The 25,055-nt window shown below is 41.7% G+C and overlaps 1 protein-coding gene across 2 annotated transcripts in view; it reads right to left on the bottom strand.

Moving 5' to 3' along the window:
* LOC126426802 (large subunit GTPase 1 homolog) overlaps positions 1-24,754 on the bottom strand; it is a 193,865-nt gene extending 169,111 nt beyond the window's left edge. For both annotated transcript variants that reach the window (XM_050088804.1, XM_050088805.1), the window contains exons 1-3: positions 24,554-24,754; positions 24,358-24,480; positions 21,686-21,810 (exon numbers count right to left, since the gene is read on the bottom strand). In XM_050088804.1, the coding sequence (XP_049944761.1) occupies positions 21,686-21,810; positions 24,358-24,480; positions 24,554-24,652 (347 nt within the window). In that variant the 5' untranslated portion in view covers positions 24,653-24,754. The remainder of the gene's footprint in view (positions 1-21,685; positions 21,811-24,357; positions 24,481-24,553) is intronic.
* Positions 24,755-25,055: the final 301 nt, after the last annotated feature.

Here is a 25,055-nt window from a genome sequence, read left to right as displayed (position 1 = left end):
CCACGATCTCCAAGCTGATAGTCCGTGCTGCTGCAAACATCGTCGAACTGTTCGTGCAGATGGTAGTTGTCTTGCAAACGTCCCCATCTGTTGACTCAGGGATCGAGGCGTGGCTGCACGATCCGTTAGAGCCGTACAGATAAGATTACTCTCATCTCGACTGCTAATGATACGAGGCCGCGGGATCCAGCACGGCATTCCGTATTATCCTCCTGAATCCACCGACTCCATATTCTGCAAACAGTCATTGGATCTCGACTGACGTGAGCAGCAATGTAGCGATACGATAAACCGCAATTGCGATAGGCTACAATCCGACCTTTATCAAAGTCTGAATGTGATGGTACGCATTTCTCCTCCTTACACGAGGCATCACAACAGCGTTCCAACAGGCAACGCTGGTCAACTGCTGTTTGTGTATGAGAAATCGGTTGGAAACTTTCCTCACGTCAGCACGTTGTAGGTGTCGCCACCGGTGCCAACCTTGTGTGAATGCTCTGAAAAGCTAATCATTTGCAAATCGCAGCATCTTCTTCCTGTCGGTTAAATTTCACGTCTGTAGCATGTCATCTTCATGGTGTAGCAATTTTAATGGCCAGTAGTGTAAAGCTTACCAGCTAATGATCTTCAGTGCGGATGCACTCACATTGCCCGAACTCTTACAGGGATTGGTAGATTGACTGCCATGAGTAATGAGTATAGTGGGCAGGGGCACTGCAAATGTAGTGTGCGGACAGTAAGCTGGAAGTGTGGGTCTCACAGGGAGTGTGACAGAGACAAGTCCCTGCAGTCGCACTATCCTCTGTATCCGCGGTGGCTCAGTCGGATAAGAGCATCTGCCATGTAAGCAGGAGGTCCCGAGTTCGAGACCCAGTCGGGGCACACATTTTTGATATCTGTACAGATACCAGCTTCATTAAGGTCTACAGTCCATTGGCAGTGTCAAAAATTTACGCTTCTAAGTTAATACGATCAAAAGATATGGCCATTTGTGTCACACATTTTGATACTCCCAAACTCACTCATCAAAACCCATAGAGAACCTGTGTATACAAGGTGGACCACCTAAAACCTGTACTGCAAATAGAGCAGAAATTTAAAGTTCTACTGATGTCCAGTTTTCACAGAATGGGTCGGTAGTCAGGGGCTCGTGTTGTTAGCCAGTCAAAAGATTGTAAAAATACTTAGAAAGAATATTTTTTGTGCAAAGACACATTTTTTAAACAGAACAATGGCCTACTGATATGAACATACAAAGTAGGGTAAATTAGAATGTCAGTGGTGTTTGTTGCACGATTCTAGTGAAACTCGTTTACAAGATATCATACTTTGAAATGTTCCCACAATGACACTTTTACAATACCCATAGCAGCACTCACTAAAGAACAACACAAGTGCGTACAGTAGTTATGTAGATTCTGACCAGTAACAAAACAATTGACCGTCATAGGTTGTGTTCAACTAAATGCTTCCGGTCTACTACGGAATGACTGTTGCACACGTGCTAGCATTTCTGCAGTGATGTCCAAGCAGGCTGAGGTAATATGGCATTGCGTATCATTGGGATTAGTTGGTATTGTGAAGGTATGAGATTTTCAAGACATTTTGTAGCCAAAGTTTGGAAACAAATAATTTTGTTGAATGGAAGCGAAGTCTTGTGTTAATTTTGAATATAAATGAACAAGCTTTATTACTAGAATCCAGAATTATCATTCAGAATATAAAACATTAATTATTATGTTGTTGTTGTTGTTGTTGTTGTTGTCGTCGTCTTCGTCTTCTTCAGTCCAGAGACTGGTTTGATGCAGCTCTGCATGCTACTCTATCCTGTGCAAGCTTCTTCATCTCCCAGTACCTACTGCAGTCTACATCCTTCTGAATCTGCTTACTGTATTCATCTCTCAGTCTCCATCTACGATTTTTACCTTCCACGCTGCCCTCCAATACTAAACTGGTGATCCCTTGATGCCTCAGAACATGTCCTATCAACCGATCCCTTCTTCTAGTCAAGCTGTACCACAAACTCCTCTTCTTTCCAATTCTATTCAATACCTCCTCATTAGTTATGTGATCTACTCATCTAATCTTCAGCATTCTTCTGTAGCATCACATTTTGAAAGCTTCTATTATCTTCTTGTCCAAACTATTATTATGTAAGAAGATTTATTAGGGGATGAGTCCTGTTTTGTGTATTTTATTATTTGTATGAATTATCCTGCCTGGTCTCTGTGCCACGTCAAGACAGTTGAAGACGTCCTTTGAGTCTTAACGGGCATAGTACTCAAAGGCAGCAAAAAGTCTTCTGCACCAGCCTCGCTGTCAGAATACAATTGAGCAGAAGTTTATATCAATAATGTATATACGAGAGTAAGTCAATTATTATCCGCAATTTAGTTATATTTTTGTTTATTTTGGTAGTACTGTCATTTTACGTTGATGACGCATGCTTTGTTTATTTGTTCTTATCTCTTTGCAATTTTTCAAGCTGCTAGGTTAGTTTTGTTATCGCTGCCGTGCTGTTAATCGTAGCTGCTCTGCTGTCTATTTGCACCAAAGAAGAGCAACGTTCAGTGATCCATTTTTTGTGGTCGGAAAGCATATCAGGGGCCAAAATTCACTGAAGACTTTCGGTACAGTACGGGAACAGTGTTTTGCCACAAAAATTCTAAAATGGTCACACAAGGGTCACGCACGATGAAGGAGCCGGACGACCATTTACAGCCACAAATGAAGAAACCATTGGCCATTCACGTAAAATGATTCTCTTAGACAGACAATTAACTATTGACAAAGTGACACATCGTCTGTAAATTAGTCACGGTTCTGCCTACGAAATCATACACAACAGATTTGGATTTCATAAAGTTTGTGCAAGAAGGGTCCCATAACAACTCACACAGTTACCTAAACAACACGCTTGGATATCTGCAAAAAACATTTGGATCGCTATGATAACGAAGGGGACAATGTCTTAGACAGGATCATTACTGGTGACTAAACACGGATCCATCATTATGAGCTGGAGTGTAAACAGCAGAGTACGGAATGGAAACATCCAAATTCGCCACGCAAGGAAAAGTTCAGGACCCAACTGTCTGAAAACTGATGCTTACATTTTTTTGGGATGCACAAGGTCCAGTACTGGAACATTACGGGGAAAGGTGCACAACAATAAACAGTGTACACGGCAGTGAGATGCTTACTGCCAGGCTACAGCCTGCAATTCGAAGCAAACAATGAGGATTGCTGTCAAAAGGTGTTGTGTTGTTGCACGACAATGCCTGTCCGCATACAGCTGCCCACACTGCTGAAACGCTCCAGAAACTCAAATTTGAAGTACTGGATCATGCTCCATATAGTCCTGTACACGCCCCTTATGACTATCACTTGTTTGGTCCACTCAAACAGGCATTAAGGGGCCGTCAATTTGCCTCGGATGTAGCAGTGAAAGAAGCAGTGCATTCCTGGCTCGCAGCTCCACCGAGAACCTTCTTTTATGAGGGCATCAAGAAGCTCATACAACAATGGACCAAGTGCGTTGAAACGCAAGGAGACTATGTCGAAAAATGATGTTCTTGTAAGTTTCCTATTTGATTACAAAAAAATTTAATAACTACTATGTGGACAATATTTGACTTACCCTCGTATGTACGTATTGAAAAAAATGTTCGTTATTCATTAGCTGGAATGTCTCCTGTAACAAGATACTTATCATCTAATATGTATTGTATTTAAAGGTGCAATAAAAGGCTTAAAGGATCGAATTTACCAAGTCCTGGGTTTTTAGTGAAAACTAAGTTACTCTGCAGATAAGAAGAATATTTAAGAAGTCGGGGGTTCACAGACTATTTCAAGCTGAAGTTCACAGTGAGTTAACTTAAGATATAAATGAACCCTCACAGTATGTCCTTGCAGACAGTATCTTGAGCTTTCCTCACAGTAAAAGGTCTACAGGCATCAAGTATGGGAAATGGGCCACCCGAGGTACAGGTCGAGTGTGTCCAATCCGACGATTTGAAAACAATTCGTGAAGACGTGCTTTAGTACTTCGTGCATTATGGGCTGGACAGTCATCCCACTGATACCACAGGATTCTCCTAGTCTGCAGAGAAATGTCTTCTAGCACCTACGGAAGATGACCTGTTAGGAGGCCGCGATACAGGCATTCAGTGTTGCTTCTATGAAAAACAGGCCTGTGACTGGATGGTTCACTATCCCACACCACACGTTTATACTCAACAGATGCTGACATTTCATCTGACAAAGCAAATGGGGATTTTCAACAGACCAATATTGCACGTTTCAGCAGTTTACCTGTCCACAATTACTAACTGTGGCTTCACCACTAAACAAGACACACGATACACCTGACGTATTCTGTCTTAATGCCCACGTAAGAAGTTAACACAATTCTCATAATCGTTTCCGTGCAGCTCTCGATGGAGAGAGATGTGATAGAGACGGAATCTATGTCAGCAGAGAATGTGTAGGTCACTCGCCTGACTCGTGCCACTTTCTCGTGCAATTGCATACGAGCTACTGTGTGTATCAACTGCAACAGCACCGACAGCATTAATTTTCCCCTCTTCTGTCATCACTTGTTTCCTTCTGTTATATTGGCTAGATGATACACTACCATTTTCATGTATCTGGTTGAAAAAGTGGATAAGTAACTGCCAAGACAATTGATGTCTACTGGGATGTCTTTCTGCATACACCATACAAGAATCAACTGCATTCTTCCTACACTCTCCACACATCACGAGCATGTCTGCCTTTTCTGCATCGGTAAATCCTATTGTCCATTCACGACCGACAGCTCAGACTGTCACACGCTAACTGACTAGTGAGTTGCAATGCTCTCAAGGAACATGTTATATCCTATCCAGTAATGCCACCCGAGCCCGCTGCCAAAAGGTTGGCAGCATCAAAGTCCGGACGCCGTCCGCATAAGCAGCGCCAGCGATACAGGAAATCGCCGCAAGTCTGCGCGCGCCACCGCTGGCTTCTGGCTTCTTAAGTGCTGGAGTCGCGAGCGCTAGGACAGTTCTGGATTCGCCGCTCAGTTGTATACTCGCCACCGAATTGTGTACTTGCTAGTCAGTTGTGTGTTCATCGCAGCAGAGTTGTTGTCTGTCGTCAGCCGACGCTGACCTAGCCGCTCCGACTCGAACTAGACAGATTTCTGTAGACACGGAGTTCACTACTGTGTTTCTGTATCTTCATCAATAAAGATAAGTACCGACTTTTATTTAATCAGAGTGTTTGGGGTTTCATCTTTCTGTTCACTGTTCCAGCGGACCGGTCGGCCCGCTATTAAAAGTGTGGCGGTGACTTCGTAAGCCATTTCTACAACGAATTGCTTGTCGCTACGAACACCGCCACAAAAGAACACACAAGCACACTGTAAGCAGATGTAACAACATTGAACCTAGCAACTATGCAGGCTGAATAGCACAGACAAGTGTCGGTGTGGAAACATTCCAAAATTCCTTAGTTTGTTAATACCAACATACATTGTTCCACTTTAAAATGTATATTTGCACAAAAAATCTACTTCTTAAATATTATTGCAATCTGTTTACTGGCTAACAATACGAGCCCCTGACAACCAATCCAGTCTGCGAAAACCACACACCAATTGCACTTTCCATTTCTGTAATATTTGCGATGACAGTTTTAGATGATTCACCCTGTATACGAGGGTTATTCCAAAAGTAATGTCCGATTCGCCGTAACTATTGAAATTTGGCGCCAATGACAAAACACGCACGCGCGCCGACTCCCGGCAAGCCTCGCGCGTCAAACGCCGCCATTCGCTTTGTTACTGTTGCTGAGTGTAGTTCACAGTGTCACTTTACAATGTTTAAGACAATCGATCAGCCCGCCGATTGTGAAGTAAGGGCAGTGACACGGTTTTTGTCTGCAAGAAACAATTCGGCGGCGGAAATCCGTCGGCAGATTACTGAAGTGTACGGTCCTGACATAATGAGCGACAGTAAAGTGCGCAACTGGGTGCGAGCTTTTAATGAAGGACGGGATAATGTGCACGATGAACCACGGTGTGGCCGACCGTCAGTGATTTCAGACGATTTGGTCAATGCGGTTGACAAAAATATTCGTGAAGATCGCCTATTCACTATTACAGACGTAGACATGCATTTTCCGAATGTGAGTAGAACAACTTTGTACAGAATTGTGTCTGAACATTTGAAGTTTCACAAATTGTGTGCCCGTTGGGTTCCCAGGCTGCTTACTGAGCCCCAACGAATGAAAAGAATGGCTTTTGCTCTTGATTTTTTGGAGCGATATCATAAGGAAGGTGACAGTCTTTTAGACAATGTTGTCACAGGGGATGAGACACGGGTTTCTCTCATCACTCCAGAGTCTAAACGTCAGTCAATGCAATGGCGTCACACGTCATCGCCAGTCGAGGTCGAGGCAAAGCAGACAATCTCAACACGTAAGGTTATGGCGACTGTGTTCTGGGATAGACGTGGAGTATTGTTAGTCGACTTTATGGAGAGAGGAACAACGATTAATAAAGCCGCCTACTGCGCTACCCTGACTAAACTTCGACGTGCAATCCAGAATAAGCGACGTGGTCTTTTGTCGTCTGGAATCTTGTTGTTGCATGACAATGCCAGACCCCACACTGCAAATGAAACGCAAGCTCTGATCAAGAAATTTGGATGGGAACAGATGGACCATCCTCCTTACAGTCCGGACCTGGCGCCAATTGATTTCCACCTGTTCCGTTACTTAAAGGAGTTTCTCGGCGGCAAGCGCTTCGACACAGATGATGAAGTGAAAGAAGCAGTTAAGGACTGGTTATCGTCACAGGCGGCCGATTTCTATAACATGGGCATTCAAAAGCTTGTTGAACGATGTGACAAATGTTTAAATAAGTATGGAAGTTATGTAGAAAAATAGATAAAGATGTAAGGAATGTAAATAAAACAATTGTTTTGAAAAAACATTTTAGTTTTGATTTTTTTTTTTTATAACCGGACCTTACTTTTGGAATAACCCTCGTACATGTCAGGCCTGGTGGTACACTGGTAAAGCACACACCTGCAAACCTAGAGATCAGGGATCAAATCCCAGTCAGACAATGGCGTTCTCAGTCTTTGCTTAAAGGTGACTACTTTGAAGGTCAGTAAAGCTTTGAAACACACATTTATTTTGCACGAGCTGTAAATAAATATTTGCCACTATTAAAGTTCCAACCCCCATACATAAAAAACAATAAATATGTGTATGTATTTATGTGTGTGTGTGTGTGTGTGTGTGTGTGTGTGTGTGTGTGTGTGTGTGTTACTCTAGTTCATCAAAGGAAATCCGAAAGCTAGTATTTTTCTTTCTTTTGTGTGTGCCTGACAACAGCTCAATGCTTCTGCTTTTCAGTGAGCAGTATCCTTTGATCTAAAAGTATTTACATTCTACAAGGACTTCCGTAAGACATTTATAACCTAGACCTCAGGTATTTTACAGATCAGTATGTCACCACAACACACATTCTGCTTTTGGAAAGAAATCAGCAATAACATTTCAACACAGACAGTGCAAAACTGCTGCATACGAAGGGGGACCCAAAAATAACCGGAATTTCTTTCTAGAAAGCATACACTTTATTGTTTTCAAATACAGCCTTAATCTCCTTCGAAGTACTCACCATTAGCATTAATACGCATGTCCAAACATTCATTCCAGTGTTCAAAGCACCTTTTAAATTTGTCCTCTTTGATACCTGCTAGTACTTTCGTGACATTGCGTTTTACGTCTTCCACATCTGCAAAATGCTTCCCTCTCAAGTCTCTTTTCATCCTCGGGAATAGGAAGAAGTCCGAGGGTACTAAATCCGGCAAACAGGGCGCGTGGGTCACAGTAATCGTCTTCGTTGAGGCCAAAAACTGGCTAACGCTGAGAGCCGTGTGCGCGGCAGCGTTGTCGTGATGCAGGAACCACACGCCAGAATCCCACAAAGCCGGATGTTTTCGCGACAAACTTCTGCGAAGCCATTTCATAACCTCCAAATAGAATTGTTGGTTTATTGTCTGGTTTTCAGGGACAAATTCAGAGTGCGCGATCGCTTTGATGTCAAAAAAACAGATCAACATTTTACTTGTTAAGCTTTTTTTGGTCGAGGTGAGCCAGGTGACTTCCATTGTGATGACTGTTGTTTACTTTCTGGATCATACCTATAGCACCATGACTCATCACCTGTAATGATTTTGTTGGAAAAATGTGGATCACCTTTGAACGCATCCTTCATTTCGAGACAGGCTCGAACGCGACGATCCCTATGATCTCCGGTAAGAAGCTTCGACACAAATTTTGCTGCCACTCTTCGCATCCCCAAATCGATGGTCAAGATGCACTGAATTGAGCTCCAGGACAACCCAGACAAGTTCTCGAGTCGGTCGATTGTCCTGCGTCGATCTTCACTGGCGAGATCATGGGTTTTGTCGACGTTGTCTTCGCTTCGAACAGCTGAAGGTCGACCGGAACGGGGCTGATCTTCAACCACCATTTCTCCCTTATTAAACCATTCCTACACGTGCATTTTGCTAAGAGCACGGTCTTTGTAGGCTGGCTGAATCATCGCAACAGTTTCTGCTGCGTTATTGCCGAGCAAGAAACAAAACTTCACTACCGCACGTTGTTTCTAAGAACTAGCCATTTCCTCGTGTCACGTCTGCACTGTACGTACACTCAAAGAACTGCCAAAGAAACCACACTTCTCACTGTTGGGTGACCCGCTTAGCAGAATGACTCAGCAGAGCTCCTGCTACAACCCCCTGGTGGCGCAACCTGCTACTACAAGTACACGGTGTGCAGCATTAGTATTCTGGTTACTTTTGGGTCCCCCCTCGTGTACCGATAAAGGGTTGGCTGATTGGAGGTTAGGAGACTAAACAGCAAGGTCATCAAACCCTCAATCCAGAGATAGTTGATCTGGAATCAGTGACATCCACCAAAAATGTGGTCTGATGATGAAAGTATGTAGGACCAGTGAAACAGATGCCAGAGCTGAGAAATAAATTACAAAGACGTATAGTATACGGGTCAGGCCTGTACGTACCTCAGAGCCGACGACGGATCACCCCGAGCTCACCCGTGGCGAGAGAAACCTCGTCCCGTATCTGACTCCCAATGACCCCGTGAAGAGCAAAGACAATTAAAGAGCAAAGACTGCTTTCTAGTTGGGAGTAAAACTGAGAACACTAAAATTGTAATGGACATCGGTTGAACCATCAATAATAACAACAAGATGAGAGAAGTAGTTGAGGCAGCAGGTGGGCATCCGCAAGGATCTGCACACAACAGAATTCGTCCCACTCCTGATCCAGTATAGTCGAGGCATTAACGGGCACACACTATTCGACAGAGCACTACCCTAAAACAGGAAATGGTGTGCAGCAGAAAATGAGGCAAACCACATCTAGAATCAATTAATTCAGAGTAAATCGAGAGAAAAGAGTCTCTGTAGCTCCATCTTTGTACAGATGGCTGTGGGACTTCAGCTCTTAAACCAAAACACCTTCAGGCACCTAAAATTCCAGCTGCTGTCATATTTGAGCAACCAGGTTCCGCACTACATTACGCCATCTTCAGGGCCACTGAGATGTGACAGAAGAATAACACGTCTAGGCTAGTCAAAATAGGGGGCCAGCATTCAGTGACGTATTCGTAAATTTTTGACTCGGCAAGCCCTCCGTTCGTTTCGGTAGGAAAGAGTGCGGTGGTCGAGGAGGCAGGGTCGGGAAATTCAGTATGCTGTCGGGGCTGCCCCGTGCTGTGTCGTCTGAGCAAGACGAAGTCAGGAAAAAAGAAACACAGGCACAAACACGCGAGCAGGTGCCAATGTCACCAGAGACTCGCCACTTGTGCGAGCACCACCAGTATATCGACTTTGCCTCGGCCAATTGCCAGCCGAGTACAACCCGCCAATGACTGGACAACAACGGACAGAAGCCTACTTGGTAGATAGAAGAGCCACTCTCACCCACTCCATTACAGATCACTGTCCAGGGCTGACATACAGGGTGTTACAAAAAGGTACGGCCAAACTTTCAGGAAACATTCCTCACACACAAATAAAGAAGAGGTTATGTGGACATGGGTCCGGAAACACTTAATTTACATATCAGAGCTCATTTTAGTTTCATCAGTACGTACTGTACTTCCGCAATTCACTGCCAGTTGGCCCAATTGAAGGAAGGTAATGTTGACTTCGGTGCTTGTGTTGACATGCGACTCATTGCTATACAGTACTAGCATCAAGCACATCAGTACGTAGCATCAACAGGTTAGTGTTCATCACGAACGTGGTTTTGCAGTCAGTGCAATGTTTACAAATGCGGAGTTGGCAGATGCCCATTTGATGTACGGATTAGCACGGGGCAATAGCCGTGGCGCGGTACGTTTGTATCGAGACAGATTTCCAGAACGAAGGTGTCCCGACAGGAAGACGTTCGAAGCAATCGATCGGCGTCTTAGGGAGCACGGAACATCCCAGCCTACGACTCGCGACTGGGGAAGACCTAGAACGACGAGGAAACCTGCAATGGACGAGGCAATTCTTCGTGCAGTTGACGATAACCCTAATGTCAGCGTCAGAGAAGTTGCTGCTGTACAAGGTAATGTTGACCATGTCACTGTATGGAGAGTGCACAGGAGAACCAGTTGTTTCCGTACCGCGTACAGCGTGTGCAGGCACTATTGGCAGCTGATTGGCCTCCACGGGTACACTTCTGCGAATGGTTCATCCAACAATGTGTCAATCCTCATTTCAGTGCAATTGTTCTCTTTATGGATCAAATTGTAAATTTTCACAATCGACATATGTGGGCTGATGAGAATCCGCATGCAATTGTGCAATCACATCATCAACACAGATTTTCTGTGAATGTTTGGGCAGGCATTGTTGGTGATGTCTCGATTGGACCCCATGTTCTTCCACCTACGCTCAATGGAGCACGTTATCACGATTTCATACGGGATACTCTACCTGTGCTGCTAGAACATGTGCCTTTACAAGTACGACACAACATGTGGTTCATGCACGATGGAGCTCCTGCACATTTCAGTCGAAGTATTCGAACACTTCTCAACAACAGATTCGGTGACCGACGGATTGGTAGAGGTGGACCAATTCTGTGGCCTCCACGCTCTCCTGACCTCAACCCTCTCGACTTTCATTTATGGGGGCATTTGAAAGCTCTTGTCTACGCAACTCTGGTACCAAATGTAGAGACTCTTCGTGCTCGTACTGTGGGCAGCTGTGATACAATACGCCATTCTCCAGGGCTGCATCACCGCATCAGGGATTCCAAGCGACTGAGGGTGGAAGCACGTATCCTCGCTAACGGAGGACATTTTGAACATTTCCTGTAACAAAGTGTTAGAAGTCATGCTGGTACGTTCTGTTGCTGTGTGTTTCCATTCCACAATTAATGTGATTTGAAGAGAAGTAATAAAATGAGCTCTAACATGGAAAGTAAGTGTTTCCGGACACATGTGCACATAACATATTTTCTTTCTTTGTGTGTGAGGAATGTTTCCTGAAAGTTTGGCCGTACCTTTTTGTAACACCCTGTATAAAGGGAACGTCATTACTGAACTCCTAGAAGTGAACAGACAGTTGTTGTAAACTGCATTTGCTATGTACTGTGATGTCTACCTACTATTATTTGCACTTTGCCATTGAGGGTCTTCTTTGTGTTATATTACATGCAGTGTTGCAGGCTTCAACTAGTTACAAAGATAAGAAAATCTTTTTAACTCACTTGTGTGACTTTGTCACTAATTTGTTGGAGTGTTGTAGAATCTTAATTCTCCTATCCTGTTACCTGACCCTGGGGCATAACTGTGTAACAGTGTGAGTGCATCCGCACTGAAGGAGATCATTAGCCAGTTAGCCTTATCTACATGAAGACAGTACCTGTTCTTTTCGTATAATTTTCAGTGTTTAAGTTTGCATTTTTTGTGTCAGGCTTCTCTTTATGAAAACTTAACAGTTACCGAAGAAACAAAAAAAGCATCTAAAATACCTTGTAGTATTGACAAAGTACTAAAAAAATTCCTTAGCAGCTAACACTGTAATAAAAAGGGTTTTTGAATTTTAAAAAGATGAATAAAACCATCCAACACAGATAACATCGTCATAAAATTACGGAACATTTCATCAGTTTTTATTAATTTACCCCAGGCACAATTTAAAAAATTTAATGGAGGTGGCCATTATTATAATAGTGCCAGTGTGGCATGTACAGATTAATTGACGAACTGTGCATGTAGTGACATCACCTTTTTAGAAAAACCTATCTTCATGGAACAAGTGCAACAGCTTACAAATGGTTCAAATGGCTCTGAGCACTATGTGACTTAACTTCTGAGGTCATCAGTCCCCTAGCACTTAGAACTACCTAAACCTAACTAACCTAAGGACATCACACAAACCCATGCCCGAGGCAGGGTTCGAACCTGCGACCATAGCAGTCGCGCAGTTCCAGACTGTAGCACCTAGAACCGCTCAGCCACCCCGGCCGGTGACAGCTTACAAATGAATACCTTTAATCTTGTGGTGTCAGTTGGTTCAAAAGCAGTTTTATTACTCTTTTTTAGCCTGACAAACACAAAACAAAACATTTTCATCATCACTCAGCATAACCTATCTCAGTAACCCACGGAAATGAAACGATTCGTAGACGGGCTTCGTAAATAAAAACATTACAATCTATACAACATTTTAATAGTGTATGATTATCAAAATGTAAATGGAACATTTTCCCATTTTTTTTTTACACTTCAAATTGTAAAATGTGTATTTCCTTTTAGCAACTTCCCATAAGCCTACCTAAGGTGATAAATCTGTAACACTTATGAACAGTCCATAATAGTTGGAAGCCGTGCAACCCCAGCCGCCCCACCCCAAAGGTAGGTTAAAACATTATATCTGATAATAAAAACCACTTTCACAGACTAGTGCAACCTCCTACAAATCGTCTGCCAATATTAGAGGCAAAGAATTTGAAAGACCAAGTTCAGCACGGGGAGCCAGAAAGAGGGAGCATTCTGCCAGAATACCAGCTAATTTCTGTAAGGCTCCCCAACCACAAAATAAAACTACAGGGTACCACAGTAGGAATGGTGCAGAGGGAGCATACGGCGGTGGACATCTTCCGAGAGGAACAGAAGGAAGAGAGCAGCACAGCAGTTTATTAGAGGGCTTAGTCCACCACACGTCATTCTATCTCCGAGTGGGCACAGGTCTTATTTACACTCGCAAATCCAGAACTGGGATTATCAAAGCGAACGATGATGCGAGTAATCACTCCCCTAGACAAACAATCGACCAGTTCACTCCCTGGGACACCCGTATGACTTGGGATCCTGACAAAGACAACTGAGCAGGCAGCAGGGCTAAGGGTAGTAAGAAGGTCACAAATAGCAGGGACAAACAGGGTGACACGAGCTACACTGATCGACGACCTGAAGACTGCTTGATGAGTCACTAAATATTAAAATGCGGTCAACGGAGGCTCGTTTAACAAAACAGAGGGCTCTGCTGAGGGCTATCAGCTCTACTGTAAAAACACTATATGTTCCCAGCAATGTACGGTGTCCCCGACTCGTGACCGACAGGAGGTGTAAAAGCACATCCCATCTTACCCGCAGTTTCACAGCTGCCTGCATAAAAGATAGTAGCAGCCTGAAACCCTGAGATACCAAAAGATCATAAGGGCAACTGATACTTTAGGACTACAAAATAGATCGATTCCATGAACCGACGGGGAGAGTGCAAGAAAACTCGAGGAGCACATCCCGGAGAGGACAGTATGCCAATAAAACATACTCTTGTAAAACAAACGCAGAAAATGAAGAAAGGGACATCCACACAATGCGATTAATTCATATTATTTTGTCACGAAAACAGAGATTCATATTTCAGATGAAACCGTTGATACACAGGGTGGCGCACGAAATGTGTTACCATTTTGTTTTTTAATATAAACTTTATTGTCAATACAATCTGAAAGGAACATATACTACAATGAAGAGCCATCCATGGAGATTTGTTCTAACTCAGCACATGCTCAATAAGTGCACCATTTCGTTTCCTAACTTCCTTCAAACGAACACTGAAGTTAGTGATTACCCTACGGCACATGTCTTCCGTAATTTCACTGCAAGCTTGAAGAATAAGTCTTCTGAGCTCCATTAAATCTTGTGGACATTTAGGGAAAATTTTTTCATTTAGGTACCCCCAAAGAAAAAAGTCACATGGATTGAGGTCTGGACTATTGGGGGCCAGTTTTGTCCATCATTGAAGCGACCTGGAAACCTGAGTGAAATGATCCGCATGTCGAAATGCTCGTGTAAAAACTCCAACACAGTGTTTGCAGTATGTGGCCTTGCTCCATCTTGCATGAACCACTGCGTCTTGAAGGGCAAGGCAGTAGCAAGAAGCTGTGGAATGAAGCTATTGCAAAGCATGCTCAAATAACACTCGCTGTTCACAGTTTCTTCAAAGAAAAGGGTCCAATAAGTCCGTGACTGGAAATTGCTGCCCACGCTCTAATCCTCGGAGCATAATGTTGTCGTTCATGAAGCACTTGGGGGTTTTCAGTGGCCCAAAAACGTACACTTTGTTTGTTAATTACACCATACAAATGAAAATGCACCTCATCTGAAAACCAAACGTCGTTGAGAGTTTCTTCCCTATCCTCCGCCCACTGAGCAAACAGTAGTCTCTGCTGCTTCTGTTCTTCAGTGAGCTTCTGTGCACAGGTCATCTTGTACGGGTACATATGGAGGTCACTTTTAAGAATGGGTTGAACGGAGCGTCTGGATATTCCCAGTTGCACTGCTGCCTTTCTACACGATTTCCTGAGACTTCTCTGTGCAGCAACTTGTACCGCTTCAATATTCTCCGGCGAACAAACAGGCTTAGGCCTAGATCGCTTCGCTTCCAATACTGTTCCTTCCCGTACAAATTTATCGTACAACCTGTGGATGGTCTTCTTGCAAGGGACCCATCGTTTATTAAACTGTTGTCGAAAACGCCTCTAAGTCACAACGAGGCTTTTCGTTTCATGAAAAAGTAACACAATTGCCAATCATTGCTGTGTTGTCAGTCTTCCATTGTCAGCCATTGCTGCTTATTAGTCTCCTAGCAGCAGTATCGTGAATTACACGTCATTTCGTAACTCATTTGTTTGTCCAAGCTCTGCCGGTACTGCTGTAGAGATGCCAGCAGGACATCTAATGTGTGTCGTAAATTGTGAAAGAAACAATTGGTAACACATTTTGTGCGCCACACTATATATGTTAATGATTTCATCTGAAATGATATATAAAAAGTAATGGGAAAGTCAATATGCATCAGAAACAGAAAGAAGGTAAGCGTCTAGCATAGGGCCTGTGGTGTACTTACATGTTTCGCACAGGAATATTGTCGGCACTTGCCCTGAGGGTAAGAGGGGAACAAAAGGAGGTGCATCAGCTGTTTGTTTTATGCAACCAATGAAAGAGCAGAATGTCGATGACGTGTTTCAAAGTGATGCATTCGGAAGAAAGGGTGAAACGCAGCTATAAATGAGGATTATAAATTTAATTACTCCTTGTTCGAGTCATAGCTATTTAAATTGTGCTAGTATCTTCAAACAAAGGACAGCATCGCACCCCATGACATATTCGAAAGAGCAGTGAAATATTTTTTCTGCTCTGTGTTGCCAACCAATTGATCTGCGGGAGCACATTGAGTGAGTGGATTGATGTCTTTTAATTAAATCATGGAAGCAGGTAGGTGGACCTGTTTTTAATACACTAAATGTGCGACTCTCACAAAATATCATTGACCCACCTACATTCTCCATTTCACACCACATTTGATACATTTTCATGTACCTGCAATTAACCTGTGAGACGTGCCCTAGCAGATGACATCGCCACGCAGAATGAAATCATTTAAATCAGTCCACTTTATAGCACTGGCCGCCATAATCATAAAATATTTCTTTCAAACAAGACAATGGTTTCAATTTTGGTGCTAGAAATATATTGCCTGTCTTCTCATCTCTCACTGGCTACGTCAAAGAATCGTCCCATTGGCTACGCAGAACTGATACACTGTCAACCTATGAGCACTCTCACTGGTCCTGATCTAGACTTTAGGTCAGGAACAATATTTCCGCAGTAGGTGCATAAAGATATACCGTATTTACTCGAATCTAAGCCGCACCTGAAAAATGAGACTCAAAATCGAGGAAAAAAATTTTCCCGAACCTAAGCCGCACCTGAAATTTGAGACTCGAAATTCAAGGGGGAGGAAAAGTTTTAGGCCGCACCTCCAAATCGAAACAAAGTTGATTCATTGTAGCATGAGACACAATTGAGGTCGAATGGATGAAGATACAGCTACAGTAGTTTTGTGCGAGTCGTAACCTTAACAGTTAAGCTTTACCAAGTAGCCACTGTTATGTCAGGTGCTCCATCCGTATTTATACGGGTACCCTTCCTTTTTCACGTGCTTCGTCTGGTTTGAATTGATTGCTTATTTTCATTTGATCTGATAAACGCCATTGTCTTTGTTATAGGTGTTTACGTCACTCTAAGCTGAAAATGCATTACTGTACTGTGTCATGCATTGTTTGTCGCATTCTGATAGGGCGCGTTTACGGCCTTTCGCCGCTCGCGGTACGGTTTGCTTTTGTGCGTGCTACCGCGGCTTACAATTAAAAAAAAAAAAAAAAAAGAGAGAGAGGAATTGGCTCAGTAGTGAAACAATGGCAAGAAACGGCTATTTGTTGTTATTTACACTGCTGCTTTCTTTGATAATGATCAACACGAACCAAATAATGAACTGCGTATGATAGAAGATGTTCTGAACGAGAGTTTAGTGAAAATTTTTCTCCGTTAGAAAATCTTTGCAGGCGCCTCTTCAGTTCATTACTTTCTACATAGAAATTAGTCATCTTCGATTTAAAAATTTAGTCAATTGCTGTGCTTCAATTCTCACTAACACTATTAGACATAAGAATAATATGAATATAAACATGATATGATATGTGTATACTTCCGCGTTTGCTGTTATATCGCTCTAGCTTCGTAGTTTATTAGGCAGACAGGATTTAAATGAGACAGCAGCAAACACGAAAAAATACATGGCAAAATGTTTATATTTGTATTATTCTTATGGTGAAGAGAACACTGCATGTGATTCACAATTCATAAAGTTCCTATTAGCAACCATCTCTTCTAACAAGTAGGAAAAAATTCAGAACGTAGAATTGGCCATACTGACAAACATCGCAAACAGTCTTGCCGGTCTGATTTTTGTAGTACATTGAAAAGCTGCTACATTCGAAGATGAACAATACGGAATTTGCATTTACTTCGTTGGATAATGTATGAAAATGCAGTGGTCGAAATTCGGGGCGGAGAAAAAATGCTTGTCTTCAACCTTTTTTTTAATTTATTTACTGACGCAGAGGTTTTTGCGCCAGTATTTATCTTTGTGCCTGCAAAGCATGCCTGTGTAGTGCTACATATATTCGACGGCATAAGTTAGTTGTGGCGGCACCTATCAACATATTTCAGAACTTCTGCTTACTTTGCACTCAATTCTAAGCCGCAGGCAGTTTTTTGGATTACAAAAACCGGAAAAAAGTGCGACTTAGATTCGAGTAAATACGGTACTTATTCAACAGATAGTAGTTACCACATACTATTCTCCCATTCGCAGTGTCCAAACTTACACGGAGATTTGTTCCTAACATTTGCATCATACCATGAACGAGCACACTTTGGATAAAAGTACACTAATGGTGTACTCAGTTCTTCCACTGCGTATGACATTTGGTAACTGTGTGGACAGTGAATGCTGGGACGTGAACACAATAAATCATGAGTCAATTGTTGGTAGTCAGTCAGATTGGTCTTTTGCAATTTCTCATGGTGCATAAATAAAGCTAGCTGTCATTTTTTCCTAATGGATTACACTTTAAACAAACTGTAGGAGTTTTTGGTAAAACTGGAAATAAGACATATAAGTAGGTTATCACAATGACAAACATATATCTCAGGCTACAGTACACGTCACTATCTTACAGCAACCATATTTTCATGTTGAATACATTAGCTTTGCCAACTTGCAACCAAATTGTCACATTCCAGTACCATCTTCCTCAGGTTTCACTACAGGTCAGCCGGTCTGCACATCCAGTTTTCTTCCTATTGTCCATCTAAAAAAAATGTAATCAATTTGATTTTCCACTGAAAGAAATGATTAGACTCAGCCGTTCTCATTGACTACTGTATTCTACCAGCACATTGTCTACAACTGAACGAAGAAGTTACAAGCAGCACCATGCAGTGAAAGAGCTTTCTACATCTTATGTGCACTTTAGTTGGCTCTCTGTACAGTTTGGTTGCATCTTGAAGAGATTATATAACATTGTTGTTGTCATCTTCAGTCCAAACACTGCTTGGATGCAGCTCTCAGTGTTACTTTATCTTGTGCAAGCCTCTTCATCTTTGAATAACTATTGCAACCTATATCATTCTGAATCTGCTTACTGCATTCATCTCTTGGACTCCATCTACAATTTTGAACACCCCCCCCCCCCCCCCCCAATTAAGTTGTTGATCCCTTGATATCTCAGAGTAAGTCCTAACAGCCGATCCCTTCTTTTAGTCAAGTTGTGTCACAAATTTCTTTTTGCCCCAATTCTATTTAGAACCTAGTCATTAGTTACACACTTTATCCACGGAATCTCAGCTTTCCTCTGTAGCACCACATTTCAAAAGCCTCTAATCTTTTCTTGTCTAAACTATTTATCGTCCAAGTTTCATGTCCCTTCAGAAAAGGCTTCCTAGCACTTAAATCTACATTCAATGTTGATAAATTTCTCTTCTTTTATTCCCATTGCCAGTGTAAATTTTATACCCTCTCTACTTTGGCCATCATTAGTTATTTTGCTGCAGAAATAGCAAACCTCAGCAACTACTTTTAGTTTCTTGTTTCCTAATCTAATTCTCTCAGTACCACCTGATTTAATTTAACTACATTCCATTATCCTTGTTTTGCTTTTATGTTCATCTTCTATCCTTCTTTCAAGACACTGTCCACTCCATTTGACTGCTCTTCCAATTCCTTTGCGGTGACAGGATTATGATGTCATCAGCAAAACTCAAAGTTCTTACTTCTTCTCCCTGAACTTTAATTCATACTTCTTTTTTGTGATTTCTCAAATACATCAACAAATGTAATAGTGTGTCACTGAATTGAAACAGGTGACACAGAGGGTATCAGAGTAGGTAATTAGATACTGAAAGTAGCATATAAGTTTTGTTATTTCAGCAGGAAAATAACTGACAATGACAAACAAAGTGAAGAGTCTATAAAATGCAGATTGGCAACAGCATTTTAAACTTCATATATAAGTTTAAGTGCAGGAAAATCTTTTTCTGGAAGTAATTGTCTGGAGTTCAGGCTTATATGAAAATGAAATGCGGACAATCTACATCTACATACATACTCCGCAATCCACCGTATGGTGCGTGGCGGAGGGTACCTTGTACCACAACTAGTATCTTCTCTCCCTGTTCCACACCAAACAGAACGAGGGAAAAATGACTGCCTATATGCCTCTGTACGAGCCCTAATCTCTCTTATCTTATCTTTGTGGTTTTTCCACGAAATGTAAGTTGGCGGCAGTAAAATTGTACTGTAGTCAGCCTCAAATGCTGGTTCTCTAAATTTCCTCAGTAGCGATTCACGAAAAGAATGCCTCCTTTCCTCTAGAGACTCCCACCCAAGTTCCTGAAGCATTTCCGTAACACTCGCGTGATGACCAAACCTACCAGTAACAAATCTAGCAGCCCGCCTCTGAAATGCTTCTATGCCCTCCCCAAATCCGACCAGATAGGGATCCCAAACGCTCAAGCAGTACTCGAGAATAGGTCATATTAGTGTTTTATAAGCGGTCTCCTTTACAGATGAACCACATCTTCCCAAAATTCTACCAATGAACCAAAGACTATCCACCTCCCCCACAACTGCCATTACATGCTTGTCCCACTTCATATCGCTCTGCAATGATACGCCCAAATATTTAATTGGCATGACTGTGTCAAGCGCTACTCTACTATTGGAGTATTCAAACATTAATATTTAGAGTTGGCTGCCATTCTTTACACCAATCACAAATCTTGCCCAAGTCATCTTGTATCCTCCTACAGTCACTCAACGACGACACCTTCCTGTACACCACAGCACCATCAGCAAACAGCTGCACATTGCTATCCACCCTATCCAAAAGATCATTTACATAGATAGAAAACAACAGCGGACCTACCACACTTCCCTGGGGCACTCCAGAAGACTTCTTCGAACCACTCACATACTTGGGAATTAATCCCATATGCTCGTACCTTAGTTAGGAGTCTGCAGTGAGGTAATGAGTCAAACGCTTTCCGGAAGTCAAGGAATATGGCATCCGTCTGATACCCTTCATCCAAGGCTTGCAATATATCGTGTGAAAAAAGGGTGAGTTGCGTTTCGCAGGAGCGATGCTTTCTAAAGCCGCGCTGATGCATGGACAGCAATTTCTCTGTCTTAAGGAAATTCATTGTATTCGAACTGAGAATATGTTCGAGAATCCTGCAACAAACTGATGTTAAGGATATTGGTATGTAATTTTGAGTATCTGTCCTACTACCCTTCTTATATACAGGTGTCACCCGCGCTTTTTTCCAGTTGCTCGGGACTTTACGTTGGGCAAGAGATTAGCGATAAATGCAAGCTAAGTAAGGAGCCAATGCAGTAGAGTCCTCTCTGTAAAACCGAATTGGAATCCCATCAGGACCTGGCGATTTATTTATTTTGAACCCATATGAGCAGTTCAGACAAGAAGAGAATAAAAGCTTTTGAAATGTGACAAAACAGAAGGATGCTTAGGTCAGCTGAGTTGATTGGATAACCAATGAGGCGGCAACTGTTTTCTGAATAATAGATCTACAGCTAGACTACTACTCCTTTTTCAGTGTTTTCATTTTATGCGACTAGTTTTCCTAACCATGACCAGTGACAAGACCTCTTCCAGTTCAATATCATCACAAATTACAAGAATGTGCAATTCAGAATACGAATGTCAAAGCCAGTCACAAAGAATGAAATATCAATAACCAAGATAAAAACAAAGTACAGCAGTGAGATCTCTATTCTAAAAAACTACCAGCTATAGACCTGGAAATACAATTCTCCTATGACAACAATGGTGAAGATCATGAACAATAAAGAGGCAACAAATCAAATTTGAGATGAGTGAACTTTTTTGCACAACTTGTCTTAAAGATTGTGTCATTTAATAGACTACATGCTGTGGGATCAGTGAACAGTTACGTCAGTAGTGGAAGGAAGTTTGGGGGAAAGGGGGGGGGGGGGGGGATTTTAGAGAAAGAAGGAAAAAACTACAGTAACTCAGTAAGCAGGTTCAAATGGGTGTAGGTTGCAGTAGCTAAACAGATAAAGTGACTTGCACATATACACCAGTGTGGAGAGCTGCAGAAATCAAGTTATTGGACTGAGATAAACATACAAGCCAAACAACAGTAAAGCAGGTATGAGAAGCCATTAGATTGGCCATAGGCAACAACCACCTCCCCACTGACTTACCTTCTTGGAATTCCCACCAAGTGTTTGTTCTTCTCCTGGGTCTCTCTTATTTTCCTTTTCTCCTCATCAGTCAAAAGTCCAACTGTGGCCTTTGGGTCCACAAATTTTATATTCAACTTTTCTGCCTGCAAATTTCAACAACTATATTGCATCCCTTAAAAAAAAAATACAGAAGTCACCAAAAAAACAGATAAAAACATGGAGAGATTCCCAAAGAACTACAAATTTGTTTAACTTAATCAGCCATATCATCAGTCTCAAGATGAAAACAGAGCAAAAAAAGACAATTACAAAAATCCATCAAAGTTCAGAACACGACATTTAAAATCCCAAGTCAGGTTAGGCAAAAGAAGTTGGCAAGAACACACATTGTACCAATTGTCACCTTTTCTCTTGCATACCAACACACCACTGATTCTTCAAAGAATGAAATTCCTAGGCATGAAACAGCTTCAAACATCTGATTACTTTACAGAGGACTTAATGTTTTAAATATCTGATGTGAGAAAAAGTTTTTGAAAGGTTTAAAATTATGTTTAGAGGTTTGTTGGAAGTTGCTAAGCGCGCAAAACACACACACACACACACACACACACACACACACACACACACACTCTTCCTAACTGTAATACTTGGGTTATTGTGTTAAACTTTTAACATAACAATACACCTCTTATTGAGAAGATTATGAGAGCTTTTTGAATGCTTAAATTCAGTCAATTACTATGCAAAATACTGAAAATCAAAATTTTGTTGCCCCTGTAAGCCATTAGATAAGCAATCTTCAACTAGTACCGAGTTCCAGGATAGTCACTTAGTAATAGATATGAGTATGACCCCTGCTAACACTGCAAAATGCTAAGATTCTGACAAGTGAAGATGCCGGATCAAGAGGAGCGTTCAGTATGAGTCGTCGGCTTTGGCCGGTGATGTTATGTTAATTACAGCTGTCAAGTCTCCTTTGGGTGCATTTATTCACAGTTCTACTCTTAGTTGCCAAAGCAATCGAATTTGTAAAAAAAAAACTAGATTGTGACAGCTCAGTTGACAGGTCGTGAAGCCAACTAATGTGATACTAAAAAAAGATTGGTTATGTAGACAGATTGACCTGTACCTTACCTTGGAAAAAAAAAAAAGATTACCAATAATGTAAAGTTATAGTCATCGTCTCATTTACGGCATTTGTTGTATGTTCCCATGACAGTGGTCAAAGCCTATGACTCATATTGAGTATTCCTCTATATCCGAAGATGTCTCCTGAGACACCAATAGTGACACCCCTCATTTTGTTGTGAGGAGCAGCAAACTGGCAAAATGGTAGCCATTATTGCATGTCTTGTCAAGTTCATATCGTGAAAAGCTACTAAACACAAACACACACAATTTATTACTCCATCTATGCAGCTAACCATGACAGTGTCAGTACAAACCAAAGAAAACATGTTTGCACCCACTGAACAGCACTAGATTTCCTTTGTTACAAGTTCTGTTTTGTTGAAGTTTGGTTTTATGTGTCAGGACACTGTTTCAAAATGCGAAATACAAATTCACGGCTCAGTAACTGACTTTCCCAAAAAGGTGGAGGGGGCAATTCCAGTACAAGTATATCTTCAGTTAACTGTCATTGCCAAACTATTAGCAATAGAGCAAAACTGCCACTGGCCGTGATCCAGAGTTTAGCTCAGAGTTTTTCTCATAATAAAATTTCTTTTTGGTTACAGACTGCATCGTACTATACCCAAAGCAATGTTATGGCCACTACTGCCAATGGCATTCATTAGGGCACTGAATGTCACAGACACAGTGTCACTGGAAATGTGCTTGCAACTGATTTTCTTGTAAGATCCTGGCCACATTGCCAGTAACCATTTCTCATTCTGTATTTGCATTTTCCTCTAGACTATATTGCATAGTGAGGGTGATATATGTAGTACTCTGCAATTACTGCTTAAGTTTTTTAGCAAACAAGAGGGAAAATATAACCATTGGTGAACTGAAACAAATAGAAATGACAGGAATAATCTGCTATGGAAGATGAACATTATAGACTGCACCAATTTCTCAAACTCTATTTGCATTTCATCCTATGATTTTGAAATTCCAGCAATTGCATGCCATTTGCTTTTAACTTTTTTCCAGTTATCTAAGAACACAAATTTACTCATGAAACCCCTCTATCACAAGCACTTCCTGTCAATAAAACCATACCACTGTCTCCCACTCTTAAACAACTGGCACTGGAATATTTATCGTGAATTGAAGTAGCAATATATTTGTTCCACAAACTTAGCACTTAAAATTTTTGATTAGAAAATTACACTGTACCTTACCCTTAATTTGAAAAACTGCATGTTTTAATTGCTGTGACATTCACTGATTATGTTTAGGGCACACCTGCCATCAATTCTCTTAAGTGTGTGTCTTTACAGAAAAGCTGTAGTAATAGAAATCCTGCCTTGTTCATGTGCCACTATTGTTGCAATGAAGTCACGTCTGAACAGTACAACCTAATCTCTAGAAATGTATTTTCATAACTGTCACCTAAATTCTACACAATAAGCAGGGGGTCTGTATATGAATGTAATATCCTGTATATTCAACCACGTGCCTGGGGTTCTAAGCAAACTGACAGAGTGCATTAAAAGAAGAATCGTTTATTGTGTGAAATGTACCTGAAATTCAGTTCCAGCAAGTTCCGCAGTCGACAGGAATTCTTGAAACGAACTCTCTTCTGTGACAGACTGAAGATTAAGCCTTCCCCAGTCATAACCATCATTGATCTCGGCAGTATGCAACTACGAAAGAAAATCATTCACTTTCTAATCGTTAAAAATGAACGGAGGGCATGTATAGTGCTCAATGACTTACCAACGAGTCCGCACCTTTCCTGTTCCTGTGGGAAGAGCCAAATCTATCCCTGATTAAAGCCCTCCCTAGGCTGCTACTATTTCTATTCTTTTTTCCCATGTTTCCTTCTACTGTTTACTATCACATACCCATAGCTTCGTTGCACAACACACGCTGTCTGCTGGCATGGGTTTCGAAGTTCATTTGTCAGAAAGAGAAGCTACACGACGTCACGCATACATCCATTGTGGCAGCGGTTTTATCTTGCAATAAAACCTATGGTACAGTGCAACTAATTCGGGATTTATTATCGTTCCCAATTTAATTTAGGTAAAATTCAGCGCTTTTTACGTATAATTTCTTTCATTTCAAAGCAACGTGATGGAAACGCAAGAGATTGGAGACCTTACCACCTCGATCACAAATAGGGGAGCTTCAGGCAGTGAAAAATATTTCATGCTTTAATTATGGAAAGTAAAATGAATATAGAAGTCGCAGTGACCAATTTAGGTGTGGTAACGCC

This window comes from Schistocerca serialis, chromosome 11 (assembly GCF_023864345.2).
Source record: "Schistocerca serialis cubense isolate TAMUIC-IGC-003099 chromosome 11, iqSchSeri2.2, whole genome shotgun sequence".
Lineage (NCBI taxonomy): Eukaryota > Metazoa > Arthropoda > Insecta > Orthoptera > Acrididae > Schistocerca > Schistocerca serialis.
The sequence above is the reverse complement of the archived record's forward strand: the minus strand, read 5'-3'. Positions and strand labels throughout refer to the sequence as shown.